Source organism: Scylla paramamosain, chromosome 21 (assembly GCF_035594125.1).
Source record: "Scylla paramamosain isolate STU-SP2022 chromosome 21, ASM3559412v1, whole genome shotgun sequence".
Lineage (NCBI taxonomy): Eukaryota > Metazoa > Arthropoda > Malacostraca > Decapoda > Portunidae > Scylla > Scylla paramamosain.
The window spans coordinates 287501-303344 of record NC_087171.1 but is presented as its reverse complement, the minus strand read 5'-3'; the positions used below and the strand labels follow the sequence as shown (position 1 = coordinate 303344).

Sequence of the window (15844 nt, the reverse complement as noted above, 5' to 3'; positions counted from 1 at the left end):
CTCATGACATCACGTTTTCTGATGGCGGAGGAATACGTTCAATTATTCCCGCGTTATATTAATTTAACTCTCATTATAATTACAAATCTGGGTATCCCTAAATAAGATTTCCAAGCATTAGTGGTGTCGTGTAATGACACGATTGATGAAGTGAAAATCATGGCCATAGCACTACTTGACCACCATCCCCCGTCCCTCCCCTCCCCCCTGTCGCCCCACCTACCTATTGCTCTTCCCACTTACAACGAATACAAAGGAATACGCTTCCCTCCTTTCTAATAGCAACTTGCTCTTACTTTAAACGTCAGTCCCTCTCACACTGCAACGAACACGAAAATAGTGCATGTTTCACTTCTACCTCCTCAACAAAAGATTTTCCTCCACGTCTTGAGTATGCGACGCACTTCGTACTTCACCTTCTACATGATCATTCAGTTATGAAAGGATACGTATGCACTTCAACCGTATTAAATCATATATACCATTATTCCATAAACCACCGTTTGTGCTAGTTTTACGTCGTACTCTGTACCGAATGAAAATACTTATGTTAATGACGAAGCTTAGGGAACAGAATGAAAAAAGAAACCCTCTGAGATTTCTGAAGGAGACGTCAGTTTATTAACTCAGAATGGAAACTGCAGTTAGTAAGACGAGGACACACTAGATTATACGGTGTTCCTTGCAGAATATAATATTTCTCACTGGTCGCTTGCAGGTAGCAGGCAAACATTGCAGATGATGCACTAACTTTGAAAAAAAAAAAAAAAACGCTGGCAGCATTCTGACTCAATGCGGGTGTGACTGAACGACCCTGAACAGCAGCGAATGAGTGAATGAGCGAAATCGAGTTGATATTAGAGTCACTGTGGTGATAGAACGCTAGTCAGCAGAGGTGAGCTGAGACAAGAACGCCGTGGTGTTGTCAGCAGGACGGGGCTACGTCATGGTAAGGGAGTGGGTCTTGTCACGAGGAAATTACTCGCTTTATATTCTCCGTGAAGTGTTTGGGTTGTTGACTGATGACCTACGTAATTAGAGCAAACTACGTGTTAGAAATATGTGCTTTGTATCCTCAGGAACAAAAGGCGCCGTGGATGTATAGCAGCACCGCATGTCTACTTGTGGCGATTGGTGAGATGAGCCGTGGGAAACTGGAATATTACATAATCTGAAGAACGAAGAGCTTCCACACCACTTAATTTGGCGTGTATCCACAGGAGCAGTGGTGGCGACAACAGTTGTAGCGCAGCGCTCTCGTGAAGGCTGCTGTTATGGGAAGTCTAGCTTTAACCACGGCCAGACTGTCGCCTCCTTACCGTCGCGCTGCCTCTATTCGACCCGACACGATGGTGACATCCGAAAGCGGTACATTGGCAAGCCTGGTGACAGAGGCTGTAAGTAAGCCGGGTACTTTAATTGGCTATGGTGGGTGGGGTTGTGGTGATGGGCATAGACGGTGAATCTCTGATGCCCTAATTATAATAGTGCTTACACGTGCAGCGCCATAGTAGCCATTAGGGAACCAAGATGTTTAGGTAGTATTTCATTTCATTTTTATTATTGTCGTAACTTAATTTTCGTTTTGTTTTTCAGATGTTTAAAAGTAACACGCTTGAAGTATTGTAAATGAGATTCCTCTGGTGTTTAGGACAATATGGGACGAGTAACAAAAACACCTGATATCGAGGCTGTCAGTGGGGCCAACGTAATGGTGGTGTGTGAAAGTTTTCTCTTCCAGGCTGTGAGTTTGACGGGTTGATCTACCCTAACGGAGCTGAACTAACTTCCCATTGTGCGGCGCTAATCTGCAGGCGAGGAGTGTGGGTTGCCTCTCAGGAGATTGCAGAGTGTTGTGAGTGCTGCTGCTGTTTTCCTATTTCTTTCATTTAGAGATGGGCCGCTTTTTCATATAGAACAATTGTAATTACCATGTTTCTCCACCAGGTAAGCACTGCTACCTGTTCAACGACCCTCATATCCACACCCTTGATGGTCACTACTACGACTGGCACGGTATTTGTAGTTACACCGTGACGCAGCCTGGAAATAGTCTTTATCCTGACTACAGTGTCTTCAGTGACTTCCGCCATTGTTACAACAGTGCCTCCTGCCTGCACGTGTCCACCTTCAAGAATGACCGATACACAGCAATCACTTTGCGCCACAACAACCCGTTCACGGTGAGTACCAGCCTTGTTTCGTAAAGGGGTCTTGTATTTCTTAAGTTTAATATCAAGTTACCACACTGTATTACTTTGAACATTTAACAGTAAAATTAAAGAAGCATAATGGACTGAAGAACAGGAGTACACTATGTTTAACAGTAAAATTAAAGAAGCATAATGGACTGAAGAACAGGAGTACACTATGTTAACTAGAAAGTTCGTCTGTCAAAGTGAGTCGAGAGTAATCCTATAATGCGCTATCATGAGTGACTGTCACTGCAGATTCTAGTGAATAACGATGAATTCGTGGTGCCGACAACGGGCGTCACCGAGGCGCTCTCCTCTCACGGCAAGCACCAGGTCTTGGTCTGGCGGGACGGGGACTGTATCTACCTTGTTGGCTCCTCAAAGATTATGGTGAACTTCGAAATTACCATAATATAATGGTGATTGTCTCTACTACAGATCGGTTATGGATAATGCTTTTTTTTTCCAACACTTAAATAATTACATCCTTCTTTAATGTACGCCCGCCGTTACCTGCAATTCCTCTATCAATTCTGCCAGTTACCGCTCCTTCTTTCCCTCCTCCCCCTCTTTCCCTCCTCCAGATCCAGCACTGCCGCCACCGCTTGGACGTGTGGGCACACCCGTCACACGTGAACGTTCTGTATGGTCTGTGTGGATGCTTCAACTTCCACAAGGAAGATGACTTCACGTCGCGCGACCTGACGCAGCACCCGCTCCACCCCTGGCCCGTGGCCTTCGCGGAGTCATGGCGGGTGAGCGAAAATCCTATTGTCAGGAAGATAACTTTTTCCAGTTACTAAGTTCAGTTCAAAGTTATACAATTCACTTGTGGTGTAAATCTATTTAGTGCAGTAAAAGAACGAGGCGATAAACAGTTCGGTCATTTCAGTAATCTCTTTCCAGACTCCGGATCAAGGCCGCGACTGCCAGATTTGCCGTGGCTGCGACAGGGAAACGACAGTAAGTAAAACTTTGTTATTTGAATTAACGTTAGATCTTTGGCTGGCTTGGCTGCCAGCATTAATGCTTCTGCTTGCTACAGGGATACCCGTCTACTCTAGATGCCGCACAGCGACAAGAACTCCGGGCGATTTGTAGTAGACGTCTGCACTTGATTTTGGCAACCGACGAGGAGCTGGAGCATTACGTCGGTAAGGCGGCGAGGCGGCCAGAACAAGAATTTCCAAACCAGAAACTTGACAGGACACAAATATTTCAAGTTCTATATGCACAGCTTTACGTCATGCATGAGAGATCCTAATTTCATCCCTAGATGCATGTCAGTTTGACTTGTGCCAGCTGCGCCAGTCGAGAGCCACGAAGGAGGCGCAAGACAACTGGCTGCGGGAGTTGGAGATTTTAGCTCAGGATGCTAAGATCATTCTAGCTAAAACTTCAGGTGAGCCTCTGAGGGTCATTTTGATAATCGTTGTTTAAATTTTTTTGGATAAAAGTATGTGGTGGTGTTAATGAGATTTGTTTAATTTTTATCGAAGTATTTTTTTTTTTTTCTTTTTCTCAACGTAGGAGAGTGGAAGCCTCTGCCTGACGTGCCTCCCTCCCAGGGCATATGTGTGCCCGGCTCTCGGTGGATGGAAGAGTGTAACTGGTGTGATTGCGCAGATAATGGACAGTTTGCTCGCTGCACTCTCATAGGCTGTGTTGAAGGCGAGTACCATGTGGTTACGAGAGTGATGTGATTTACAAAGCTATCTGTACTGCAGTTGGTAAAGTTCCTAAACTCAGTGGAAATGATACCGAACAGAAACAAAATAAATAAATCCATACGGTTATGAACTCTTTGAATGAAAATATTTTTAATATTTATCTTAAATCTTGGGATGAAAATTTAGTTTCAAGGTTATGAACTCTTTGAATAAAAATATTTTTAATATTTATCTTAAATCTTGGGATGAAAATTTAGTTTCAAATCTTTCTTGTAGGGCACATTCATCCGCTGGGACAAGAGGCGTGCAAAGACGGTTCCTGGTGGAAGGTGGACTGCAATTAGTGCAACTGTGTGAGGGGAGGATTCGTATGCAGCCGCAACCCTTGTGGTGAGTGAGCGCATCAATTTCTTGACCATCAGCCTTTGTGTGCTAATGATGATATTTTCTGAAGCCTTTCTATGGACATATATTTACTAGAAAACGCCAACAGGTCCTGCCACGTTCCCTCCGCCTCCTCCTACCATCACCGCCTTGCCAACATTCCCTACTTCCCTTCCGCTGTGCCTGCAGCCCATGGAGCTTGGTAACTGCTACGGGTTCTTCCCGCGGTACTACTTTAACGTCGCCACGAGACGGTGCGAGTACTTCATCTATGGCGGTTGTGGAGGAAACCAGAACAACTTCCAAACCTTGCAAGAGTGTGAGAAGACCTGTAAGTCAATCTAGTAAACTGATTAGTCAAAATTTTGTCCAATACTAGAAAACGAACTTGCGGAGATGTTTTATATTGCCCTTTACATTACAATTAAAATAAAGATATTAGAGCGTATTAACTGTATGCAAAAAACGTCTCCTGCAGCCTTGACTTCCATTCGGCTCCTCTGTGACGTTATGGGAGTTGGCCAGCTAGAGGACAAGAGGTATCGAGATGACGCAGAGCCAGTGGTATTACAACCACCGGCAAGCTTTAAGCGTACCCACTTTTGTGCTCCTTACTGGAGATGATGATGACTTTCGGGTAGTTACGAGGAATGCAAGATTAAATAAACTATGTGAAACTATGATTTTCCCTCCAGTAAATACTGTAAACAGCCATATATTCAGCAATTGTTTGTTTTAATAAAAATAGCAGTGGATTTAATTAATTTACTTTGCTAGTGAATATATTCGAATTCATGGTTTTCTTTTGAAGCTTCCAATCCAATCGATGACATTTTCGGGGAACTGGTTGTTGCCAGGTGCTGGGGTGACATGAGGCTGGGTGACTTCTTCCATCACTTTCCATAGGTTTACCTTGGCCAATAATATTAACATTCCTGGTACAAAGACGATATAAACTATCCCTTTGCAAAACCAATTCCCTTATTATCCTGCCTCTGGTCACCCGATACACTTTTGACATTCTAGTTATGTACTTTCTACCTATGTGAACTGGTCTCATTAATTAAGTAAATGTTCTTCATACTCCGGTAAAGTAGTACCTTAACACTTATGATGATGAGCTTCAGTATTTAACGTGATCTCATTGGTGTCCTTTAGCGCAATGGTTAACGCGCGGGGCCCACAACTGAGAGGTCATGGGTTCGAAGGCTGGCTAGGACTAGACGGGATAGGCATTTTCTTCATAGCTTTGTCTTTTGTTCCTCGGCACTTAGTAGAATTGTGCCCTGCATCCTTAAGAAGTGGCCATTTCCTGCATGTCTTCCACAGCACAATGACGTGGCGCGGGGGGATTCTAAGGGTACGGTTCTTGCTTGCATGGAAAAGCCAAAAAGGATGCCTATAAGCTTGAAACCATCATGTGACCGCCGCCACCTTCAGCCTTCAATCCTTTAAGCTATTTTGCCTGGGTTGGCCGTGCGAGGGTGAGGGAGCGCTCTGATGCACGAGGGGCCGAACTCATTGATTAGATTAAATAACTGCCTTGAAGCCGTGCAGAGATGGAAACTTGCCCTAAACTCATTAATAATTCAATTTGAAGTAAAAACAGAACTCGCCCAGAAAATTATAAACTGAAAAAAAGTATATATCCACGATTTTTCCTGCGGGATTGGATATTATTTATTAAATTAACTGGGGAGGTTCGGCAACAGTTATATAAGAACATAAGAAATAAGGGAAGCTGCAAGAAGCGACCAGGCTTACACGTGGCAGTCCCTGTATGAAACACACCTACCTATTTCCATCTGCTATCCCCATCCATAAACTTGTCTAATTTTCTCTTAAAGCTCTCTAGTGTCCTAGCACTAACTACATGATTACTGAGTCCGTTCCACTTATCTACCACTCTATTTGAGAACCATTTTTTTCCTATCTCCTTCCTAAACCTAAATTTTTCAAGCTTGAACCCGTTATTTCTTGTTCTACCCTGGTTACTGATCCTAAGAATTTTGCTTACATCTCCCTTGTTATAACCCTTATACCACTTAAAGACTTCTATCAGGTCCCCTCTTAACCTACGTCTCTCTAAAGAATGTAAATTTAACAGCTTCAACCTCGCCTCGTAAGGGATACTCCTCATCCCCTGCATCCTTTTAGTCATTCTCCTCTGTACTGATTCTAATAGACCTATATCTTTCCTATAGTGTGGGGACCAGAACTGCACTGCGTAGTCTAGATGAGGTCTGACCAGCGCCAAGTATAACTTTAATATTATTCCCGGCCTTCTACTTTTAACACTCCTAAAAATGAATCCTAGTACCCTATTTCCCTTGTTTCTGGCTTCTATGCATTGTTTCCCTAGACGGAGTTCAGAGCTAACTATAACTCCTAAATCTTTCTCGTACCCTGTACCTACCAGAGTTTGGTTGTCTAATGTGTACCTATTGTGTGGGTTTCCTCTACCTACGCTAAGCACTTTGCATTTATTGATATTAAATTGCATTTGCCATCTATCCGTCCATTCATTCATTCTATCTAAGTCTGCCTGCAAGGCGATGGCATCCGATTCTGACCTAATTAATCTACCTATCTTTGGGTCATCCGCAAATTTACTAACATCACTACTAATTCCACTATCCAAGTCATTGATATATATTAGTAATAACAATGGCCCCAATACTGATCCCTGTGGCACCCCACTAATTACATGACCCCACTCGGATTTCGAGCCGTTTATTACCACTCTCTGTCGCCTGTCACTAAGCCATTACCCTATCCAGCCTAACACCTTCCCATCTATCCCGTGTGCCCTAACCTTTCTCAGGAGCCTTTGATGGGGTACCTTGTCAAATGCTTTACTAAAGTCCAGATATAAGATATCATAACTATCACCATTATCTGCTGCCTCGTACACCTTACTGTAAAAACTTAACAAGTTTGTAAGGCAAGACTTCCCCTTCGTGAAGCCATGCTGTGACTGATTTATCAAGTTATGTTTGTCTAAATGTTCCCTAATGTTCCTCGCTATTATTGACTCTAACATTTTACCTACAACTGAATTTAAACTGACAGGTCTATAATTAGACGCTAAAGTTTTATCTCCTTTCTTGAAGATGGGTACTACATTAGCCTGCCTCCACATTACTGGTACCTCACCCGACTCCAGTGATTTCCTCAAGACAGAGACTAACGGCTCACTAATAATCTCTTTACATTCCTTAAGTACTCTGGGGTATATTTCATCAAGTCCTGGTGACTTGAACTTTTTTAGCCTATCTATCTCCTGTTCCACTATCTCTCTAGTTATGGAAATATCTGTCAGCTTCTCATTCTCATCTGCTTTTAGAGCAGATCTGGCATATCCTGCATGTTTTCCTGGGTGAAGACAGTTAAAAAATAATCATTCAGAAGTTTACTAATCTCCTCCCCAGAACTAACCAGCTCCCCATCTGCTGCCTTTAATGGACCTACAGTATCCTTATTCTTCGTCCTGTATACCTGATAAAATCCCTTCGCCTGGCTGGCTACCTTTGATTCATAATTGTCCTTAGCTTTCCTCTTTAACTTCCTGACTGTTCTAACTAATTCATTATATTGTGTCCTTAAAACTTCTTCACCTGCCTTTAATCTCCTATATATACTTCTCTTACACCCTATATAATGCTCTAACCTAGCAGTCATCCATTTAGGGTCATTTTTTTGTGATCTTATTGTTCTATACGGGATATTTGCTAACTGACCTGTATGAACTTTATCTACGAAATATTTATACAATTCATCTACATTTACTTCACCTAGTCCCCTCATTTCGTCCCCTACCATCCTCTCAACTCCCTCATCTACTCGCCTCGACCTCACCTCTCTCATTTCAGCATGACATGACATTCCAACATTCTCACACCTAGCTCCCCCCTTCCTCTTTCCTCCTCCCTTCCGGACACATCTTCCCTCCTCTTGTCCTACACCCTCACGCCTCACCTCACCTCTCTCATCCTGCCTTATCTCTCTGAACTCCGTCCCTGACCTGACCTCATCCTGCATCCTTTGCCAGTCCACTCCTTGGATGTACCTTTTTAATTCTTCAAAATTTGCTCTCCTAAAGTCAGGTATTTTACTTGTGTTTTTGTTTCTAACTGTTTCTTCCCATTCTAAATTGTACCTAATTTCCCTATGGTCACTGTTATTTAGCTGTCCTCCAACCTCTACCTGCGTGCCTGCTTCCTCCCTGCTAGTAAGAATTAAATCTAGAATATTATTCCCCCTTGTGGGTTCTACGACTACCTGTTTTAAAAAATTATCCTGAATTACCTTAAGAAATTCCTCTGCTTCCTTGCTAGTTGTATATTCATGACATCAGGAACAGATCGCGGCCCAACAGAGTGGACTCATACGGCTAAGAAGTCATGTGAGAGACTTCGCTATATTTCGCTCTTTCCTCGTCCCGGATCCTTGTCTGTTTGTTTACCTTTATCTCTTTCTGACTGTCTGCCTTCGTATCTAACTGTTTGTCTGCCTGTTTGGCGGTTACCTGTCTGTTTTCCTGTTTGTATGGTTATCTATCTATCTGCCTACTCGTCGGTTTTTCTATCTGCCTGTCCGTGTCTGCCTATCTGTCTGTTTGCCTGTCTTCCCTCCCGCCTCTCTCCTTCCTTGCTATACATACGAATACGAGTACACCTACCAACATCAACTCATGTAATGTATATATTTTCCCGTCTCCTATTCCTTCCATCGATACAACTGCGAGAGTGAGGGACGGAAGAGAAGGGAAAGAAAAGGACAAAAAAAAAGTCATGATATCTGGATGGAGTGGAGCCGGTGCAGTCTGCCTCGATCCCTCTGGGGCGCGGGTTATGATGGAAGGCCATGGACTTGGACGCTTCGGGCAGAGGCTTTCGGCTCAGGAATAGCATGGAAGGGAGGTGCGCGGGCCCAGTAATGGATGTATACACCAGATGGAAAAAAAAAAAAAAAAAAAAAGAAAGAAAAGGTAAATGAAAAAAAAGTAATGTTTCGTCTCTTCCTTTGTGTGTGTGTGTGTGTGTGTGTGTGTGTGTGTGTTTTTTTTTTTTTTTTTTCCTTTTAATAGTGCGTTTCTTGCATTCTGTATTTCATATTTTGTATGTCTACGAAAACTCGCTTTTTATTCACTAACCAACAATGTGTGTGTGTGTGTGTGTGTGTGTGTGTGTGTGTGTGTGTGTGTGTGTGTGTGTGTGTGTGTGTGCTGGAAAGGGGAGCTCACGTGTAGCGACGGAATTAAGTCATTTGAAGGGTAGTGATTTGTTCAAGTTGTGTGCTTCCTGCATGCGCCCTCCCTCTCCCCCCCTCCTCTCTCTCTCTCTCTCTCTCTCTCTCTCTCTCTCTCTCTCTCTCTCTCTCTCTCTCTCTCTCTCTCTCTCTCTCTCTGTAAGGGGAGTCAGATAATTTAGACCTCTTTCTTACTTGTATACCCTTCTCTACGCGTGCGTCTCTTTATTTTTGTGTGAGCATCGTCTGTTTATCTGCACCTCCCCTCACTGTCTGTTTATCATCCGGAGAGAGAGAGAGAGAGAGAGAGAGAGAGAGAGAGAGAGAGAGAGAGAGAGAGAGAGAGAGAGAGAGAGAGAGAGAGAGAGAGAGAGAATGTGGGTGTTTTGATAACAGATTATCATATTTTCTGTAGATAATGTAATTCTCTCTCTCTCTCTCTCTCTCTCTCTCTCTCTCTCTCTCTCTCTCTCTCTCTCTAGAATTCTATGTGTTATTATGTCATTTATATAATTTCCTTTTCCCTGTGCTATTTTTGCATCTGTGTACGTGCTGCCCTCTGGCCGGCCTGTGTAGGAACCTCCAGCAGCAAGGGCCTCAATTCCATAGCGGTGGGAAATACTTGCAAAATAAAACAAGAAATACAGGCAACGCTACTAATTGGCTCTCTACCGTATACTTCGAGGGAGGCTGCCAACCAATACCTTTCAGTGTTTGTTTATTTAGCTTTAGTCTTTTTGGTGTTGTTCTCCTTCTTATTATTTAACGCAGACTGGTTGAGTGTACTAAATGGATTTATTTTGGTGACTTATTCTCTCTTTTCTCTTGGGTACGTTGAAGAGTGCGCACGATAACTTGACAGCTAGGGTAACTTGGTGAATTAACAGACTCGTGCCCGTCTCACTCGTACATAAACGTAAAAAAAAAAATAGTAAAGGAAACTGCAAGAAGCCATTAGGCCGACACGCGAGTCCCTTGAAGAAGAAAGTTTTATATTTTTCCACCTATCATCCCCGGATCCCCCCAAAATATTGTCTAACAAGCTTTTAAACCTCCCTATCGACTTTCATAAATGAGCAAAGCATTGAGAGAGAGAGAGAGAGAGAGAGAGAGAGAGAGAGAGAGAGAGAGAGAGAGAGAGAGAGAGAGAGAGAGAGAGACCTACACATCTCCTATAAATGGACACAATAATGGACTTAGCGGGGCACAATTATACAGGAGGTCGTTCTCTATTACCATCACGCGGCCCTGTTTAAAATACTCTACCGGTTACCATAACAGGTAACGAGGTCGCTGCTCGGTACAGACTCTCATATCACCCATCAATTTGAATGCCTGCACTCACCCATTCGCTACCACTATTTGCCTGCCTGTCTATGAAAAGGTCCCAATAGCTGCAAGTATTGCCAGTGTGCTAGTAATGACACTTGCGACTGAGGAGTGTAGCGGTGGCAGTGGTGGTGGTGACAACGGAGTGAATATGTGCATCGTATCTTAAAATGAACAAATACAAAGGCTGACCTGAAGATCCATCACTTAAGAGTCAAAGGCAGATCTAAACTAATCTCATGGCTTTTGATAAGTTGTATCTTCGCGCAGAGTTGGAGGTTAACAATTGAAGTTATTAAGTGGGGTTCGAATACTTTCACTCGTGACAACTAGTCGAAGCGTATATCAGTTACCGTGGCGGCAATTGAGTTGTGTAATAGCGACACAAAGAACAGACGCATTGCAAAAGGAACATTCGTATGCATCGTATTCCATTAAAGAGACAAGGTTTGCATGTCAAAAGTGCAATGGTCACTTGATCATTCAGTAGGTTCATGGCAATATTTTCTTTTCTCTTTTCGTACTGTCACCTCTCATATTTCCCTCGTAGAATAATTTAGCCTTCCTTTACAAATCCTTGAGCAGCAGTTATTACCCCAGCGTGACAATGAGCAGTTGTCGACAGTGGCGCCAGGTAGCGGCACACTGTGAAAGTTCGTATCTGAAACAATGCCCTCCTCGTGTGGAAGCAACTCCGAGTTGTAGCAACTGGTTGCGCTAACGAGCAACTGTCAGAGAGAGTTACTCGCCCAGGCAAATGCAATTGTTACGTGTGAAAGCCCTTATTGAAAACAATACTTTACTATAAGTTACTTCACCCGATTGCAGCAACTTTGTGTGAGGCCTTGAGATTTGTCACAGATACCTTTTGCTGTAGAATTGTGTGTGATCTAAAAAAAATGTGATTCGTTCAAAATCCGGTGTTCCCCGAAGTTCTGTGAGCGCGTCAAGGAACATCAAATGGGCTGTCTCGCGTACAGCAGTAATCAAAGCTGTTTCAACTCAAATGAAGGCATTAACTCCCGGGGCGACTCCTAAACTTTATGCTTGGCTTCACCTGAAAGCGGTATTGACCCAAGCGAGCGATGGGCACCTGCGTAGTGACTGAGCCTAGAATTACTTCTCCCTTCCACCACCTCTCTCTCTCTCTCTCTCTCTCTCTCTCTCTCTGAAGCTCCATGTGCCATCTCTCTCAGGCTTTTCACATGTACTCTTAATAATGGTCCAAAGAAGGAATCCACAGTCGACCTAAAGATTTTAAAGGAGTGTTCATGTTCATGGCGATACACGACTTTTACTGTTTTGTCATTTTTTCTAAACTCTTTATATATAAAGGAAATATTGTTACGGGTTTTCACTAGAGCAGTACTTTTTATGTCGGAAAAGGAAGTGTGATTGGATATGAATGAAATGAAAAATGGACAAAAGATTTTTCGTTTGCCGGTTTTCATTTTGCTTTTCTATACTGCATTCTTTGCTGTCTGTTCATTCTTTGTTTAGTTTTGACGTTATTTCTTCTATTATTCAGTATTCTAGATAATGATAGTTGACAAACTGTTTGCTTGTTGGAGGGTTGGCTGGCTAGTACGTGTTCGTTCGTTGACTTGTTTGTTCGTTTGCTAGACTGTCATTTGGTCAATTGGTCGGAACGTTAAGTAATAACTCCTTAATTATTTTACTCTTTCCATCTCTTTTTTTTTTTTTTTCGTGAGTCAGCTATATTTTTTTCTGTTCGTTTACTAATCCCCTAATTCATTATGTAGTCACTGAGTCTCTTACAAACCTTTGCTTTATCTTTATTTCAAGTTTCTCTGATCAAGAAACTGTCTTTAGAGTTTTAGTAAGTAAAAAAAATAGAAACTCTTCATTCTCTCGCGACATCCCGTCCCGGCAGTTATTCCAGCAAACAGTGAGTGACAAACACCGACATGAGGCTTCAGCAGGTGTGTGTCAGACTGGTGGGTTCTTCACTCGCCGTGTTGTTCCCTCTTGTCCCCTTTCATCTTCGAACAGTTTTAGTCCAGACTGTCCAATTCTGGTCTTGCTCTTATTGAATGTACGAGTAAATGAATAATAAATAAACTAATGAATCGCTACATGTGAATCTTCAATAAAAGTTTATTGGTAGCGGGCGAAACACTTGCAGACTTTGGAAACACTCCGTCAGAGGGATTGCTGCTGCTGCGCTGGTGGTCCGTTGCTATCGCGACTGAATCTTAGCCCAAAGAGAAGCGAGGCAACGGAAACGAGCACTGAAATATGCAAACATGACGAGGACGAAAAGAGCAAGGGAGGGAGAATGTTTTCTTCGCTAGGGATAGTTACGTAAAACATTCATGAACAAAACATACGATAAAACGGTGCACTGTAATGATACTGGAAGTTGTGGCGGTGATGGTGATAGTGGTGGAGGCTTTTCAGGAGACACTGCGAGTGGTAGTGGCGGCTATAATGGTGATGGTGATGCTGGTGAAAGGTAAAATGTGGGACATTTATCAGGGTGCTCTCTGTGGGCGTGGCCATCCGTGTTACGTTTCTCACAGACTGCGGAATGTTGCGAACATCATTCGCGAATTGGCCAGAATAAATTTTCCTCTATGAACATTTCACCCGCAAAGTTTTCCACGTGTTGGATTAAGTCATGTTAGATTTTATTTGGAAGATTTTCCATGGGGTAAATAATTTTTGCTCAATGTTCATGGTGGAATCTCCGTGGGTGGAACTGACTTGGATGGAATTTACATAGAAGCAACAGCACCACCGCATCCTACCAGCTTTCGCAGGCACCTCTCTTCTCCCACATCGTCTACTGTTCGAATAAGTTTGGATACTTAGCGTTGGCTCAGTGTTAGTATCTTAGGGACAGTACATGTGGTAAAATTAATAGTTAATATTTCTCTAGAAAACGATATTTGACAGTATACAAGAAGAAGAAGCAACCCTGCATGCAAATACCGGACGCCATGTATTCCCCAGGTAGTTGTCAAAACAATGAATGGAGTTTGTATCTGCCTGCAGCAATACTCTGTGAACGAGACTTTTGCCGAGGCGCATCTCTGCTCACCCCGCCCTCGAATTCCTCCGCCGATCAGGGAAAGAGTGATGTGAATTGTTGAGCTTCATTAGCCTCTGCAAGGTTACACTGCACGTGTTACACTGCACTTTGGCACACTTTCTCCTGTGATTTGCTTGGAAATTAGCATGATTTTATCGTTATTTTATGCATGGCGAGACGTTTTTTTTTTTTTTCAGTAACGAGAGTAAGTGAGAAGTGACATGCTGGTTTTGTGATGTACAGGTAACTAATCATGTTTGTATTCTTTATTAGGGGCATTCTGGCAAGCAAGGGTAGGTGATGGCATTGGTTCTTAGCGCCTTAGAGACTGATGATGATAGAAGGTTGAAGTGATAATATTGTGACAATGCAGCGCAAGGGAGCACATTATGGATGGCAACAATAACAGAGTGCGTACGAAGATAACTCTTGCAACATCTCTTTAATGAATGAAGGATATTCTATTCTCTCTTTTCCTCCTGTCCTACCTGTTTCCTTTTATTCGCTATTATTTATTTTTTCATCCACTTAACTTTTTTTTAATTCTTTCTTGCCATCATCTTTTCAGGAATTTCCTTCAGTCTCTGTATTCATTACCGTCTGTGTCTATTATCGTTCATATTGAATTGTCTCTTTTCCTCCTGTCTTGCCTGTTTCTTTATGCTGCGGCGCTTTCTCCTTCATTCGATCATCATTTTCACTTCAGTCTTGCCATCATGTTAAAAAAAAAAAAAATTCCTTCTCTATGCAAATTACTCCATCTTCATTAGCTGGTTTCTCCATCTTGCTGATTGAAAGAGAAGCTGCGTCTGCATTCGATCGGAACAACCTCTCGGGGGAGGATTCAGGTTAATGTGTGAAGAAATGCGTCCAAATTCTCAACACCCGGAAAGTCTAGGAGGTGCTGGGAGAAAGGTAACGAGTGAAGCGGCGAATCCCCAACCCACGACAACCCAAAATGATGATAAAGGCTCGGAAGTGTTGCGGGAATCCGTGTTACTTCAGCTATCACATCACCTTTACCTGTGTGAGTTGAATTAAACTCTAACTGTGTGAGTTGAATTAAACTCTAACTGTGTGAGTTGAATTAAACTCTAACTGTGTGAGTTGAATTAAACTCTAACTGTGTGAGTTGAATTAAACTCTAACTGTGTGAGTTGAATTAAACTCTAACTGTGTGAGTTGAATTAAACTCTAACTGTGTGAGTTGAATTAAACTCTAACTGTGTGAGTTGAATTAAACTCTAACTGTGTAAGTTGAATTAAACTCTAACTGTGTGAGTTGAATTAAACTCTAACTGTGTGAGTTGAATTAAACTCTAACTGTGTGAGTTGAATTAAAGATATTGCCTATGCTACTGGCAACATATGGAATGGGGTTGAGAAGATAATTTAATTATCTTATAAGTTATACTGCCCAAAAAGCCTCGGCTTTATATGGGCTGCTTTGCTATTCAAAAATATATTTAATCTATGTTTTAACTCATGCAAAGTATAATAAAGTGTTTCAAGTGTTTCAAGTGTTTCAACAGTCAGACTTTAATTCAACAGTCAGAGTTTAATTCAACAGTCAGAGTTTAATTCAACAATCAGAGTTTAATTCAACAGTCAGAGTTTAATTCAACAGTCAGAGTTTAATTCAACAGTCAGAGTTTAATTCAACAGTCAGAGTTTAATTCAACAGTCAGAGTTTAATTCAACAGTCAGAGTTTAATTCAACAGTCAGAGTTTAATTCAACAGTCAGAGTTTAATTCAACAGTCAAAGTTTAATTCAACAGTCAGAGTATCCCTCCTCTCTCATTCGTATCCCTCCTCTCTCAGTGAACGGACGTGCTCCTTGACCGCTCATTCACTACCCCAACCATACTTGCCTAGGTGTCCACTGGCTGCACCGGGTGTATTTATTGACATAATACGTACTTGAACTGAGTACAGTGCTTGCATTGACAGTGACTACAAG

At 42.4% G+C, this 15844-nt stretch overlaps 2 protein-coding genes across 2 annotated transcripts; both read left to right on the top strand.

Moving 5' to 3' along the window:
- Window positions 1-855: 855 nt before the first annotated feature.
- On the top strand, window positions 856-4499 carry LOC135111305 (mucin-2-like). The gene is made up of 13 exons (XM_064024541.1): window positions 856-949; window positions 1080-1134; window positions 1221-1397; window positions 1742-1855; window positions 1948-2183; window positions 2451-2585; window positions 2780-2950; window positions 3102-3158; window positions 3241-3349; window positions 3472-3597; window positions 3726-3866; window positions 4142-4255; window positions 4359-4499. Exons 1-12 carry the CDS (start codon window positions 947-949, stop codon window positions 4207-4209), a joined length of 1392 nt encoding a protein of 463 aa, XP_063880611.1. The 5' UTR covers window positions 856-946; the 3' UTR covers window positions 4210-4255; window positions 4359-4499.
- Window positions 4442-5704, top strand: LOC135111330 (kunitz-type serine protease inhibitor 6-like). The gene is made up of 3 exons (XM_064024550.1): window positions 4442-4580; window positions 4728-4828; window positions 5579-5704. The coding sequence occupies exons 1-3, from the start codon at window positions 4442-4444 to the stop codon at window positions 5702-5704; spliced, it is 366 nt and encodes a 121-aa protein (XP_063880620.1).
- The last annotated feature ends 10140 nt before the right edge of the window (window positions 5705-15844 follow it).

Coding starts and splice junctions, on each gene's coding strand:
- LOC135111330 (XM_064024550.1), top strand. CDS start 4,442: ATGGAGCTTGGTAACTGCTACGGGTTCTTCCCGCGGTACTACTTTAAC. Junction 4,581..4,727: donor GCAAGAGTGTGAGAAGACCT/GTAAGTCAATCT, acceptor CGTCTCCTGCAG/CCTTGACTTCCATTCGGCTC. Junction 4,829..5,578: donor CAGTGGTATTACAACCACCG/GCAAGCTTTAAG, acceptor TGTCTTCCACAG/CACAATGACGTGGCGCGGGG.
- LOC135111305 (XM_064024541.1), top strand. Junction 1,135..1,220: donor ATGTCTACTTGTGGCGATTG/GTGAGATGAGCC, acceptor GTGTATCCACAG/GAGCAGTGGTGGCGACAACA. Junction 1,856..1,947: donor TCAGGAGATTGCAGAGTGTT/GTGAGTGCTGCT, acceptor TTTCTCCACCAG/GTAAGCACTGCTACCTGTTC.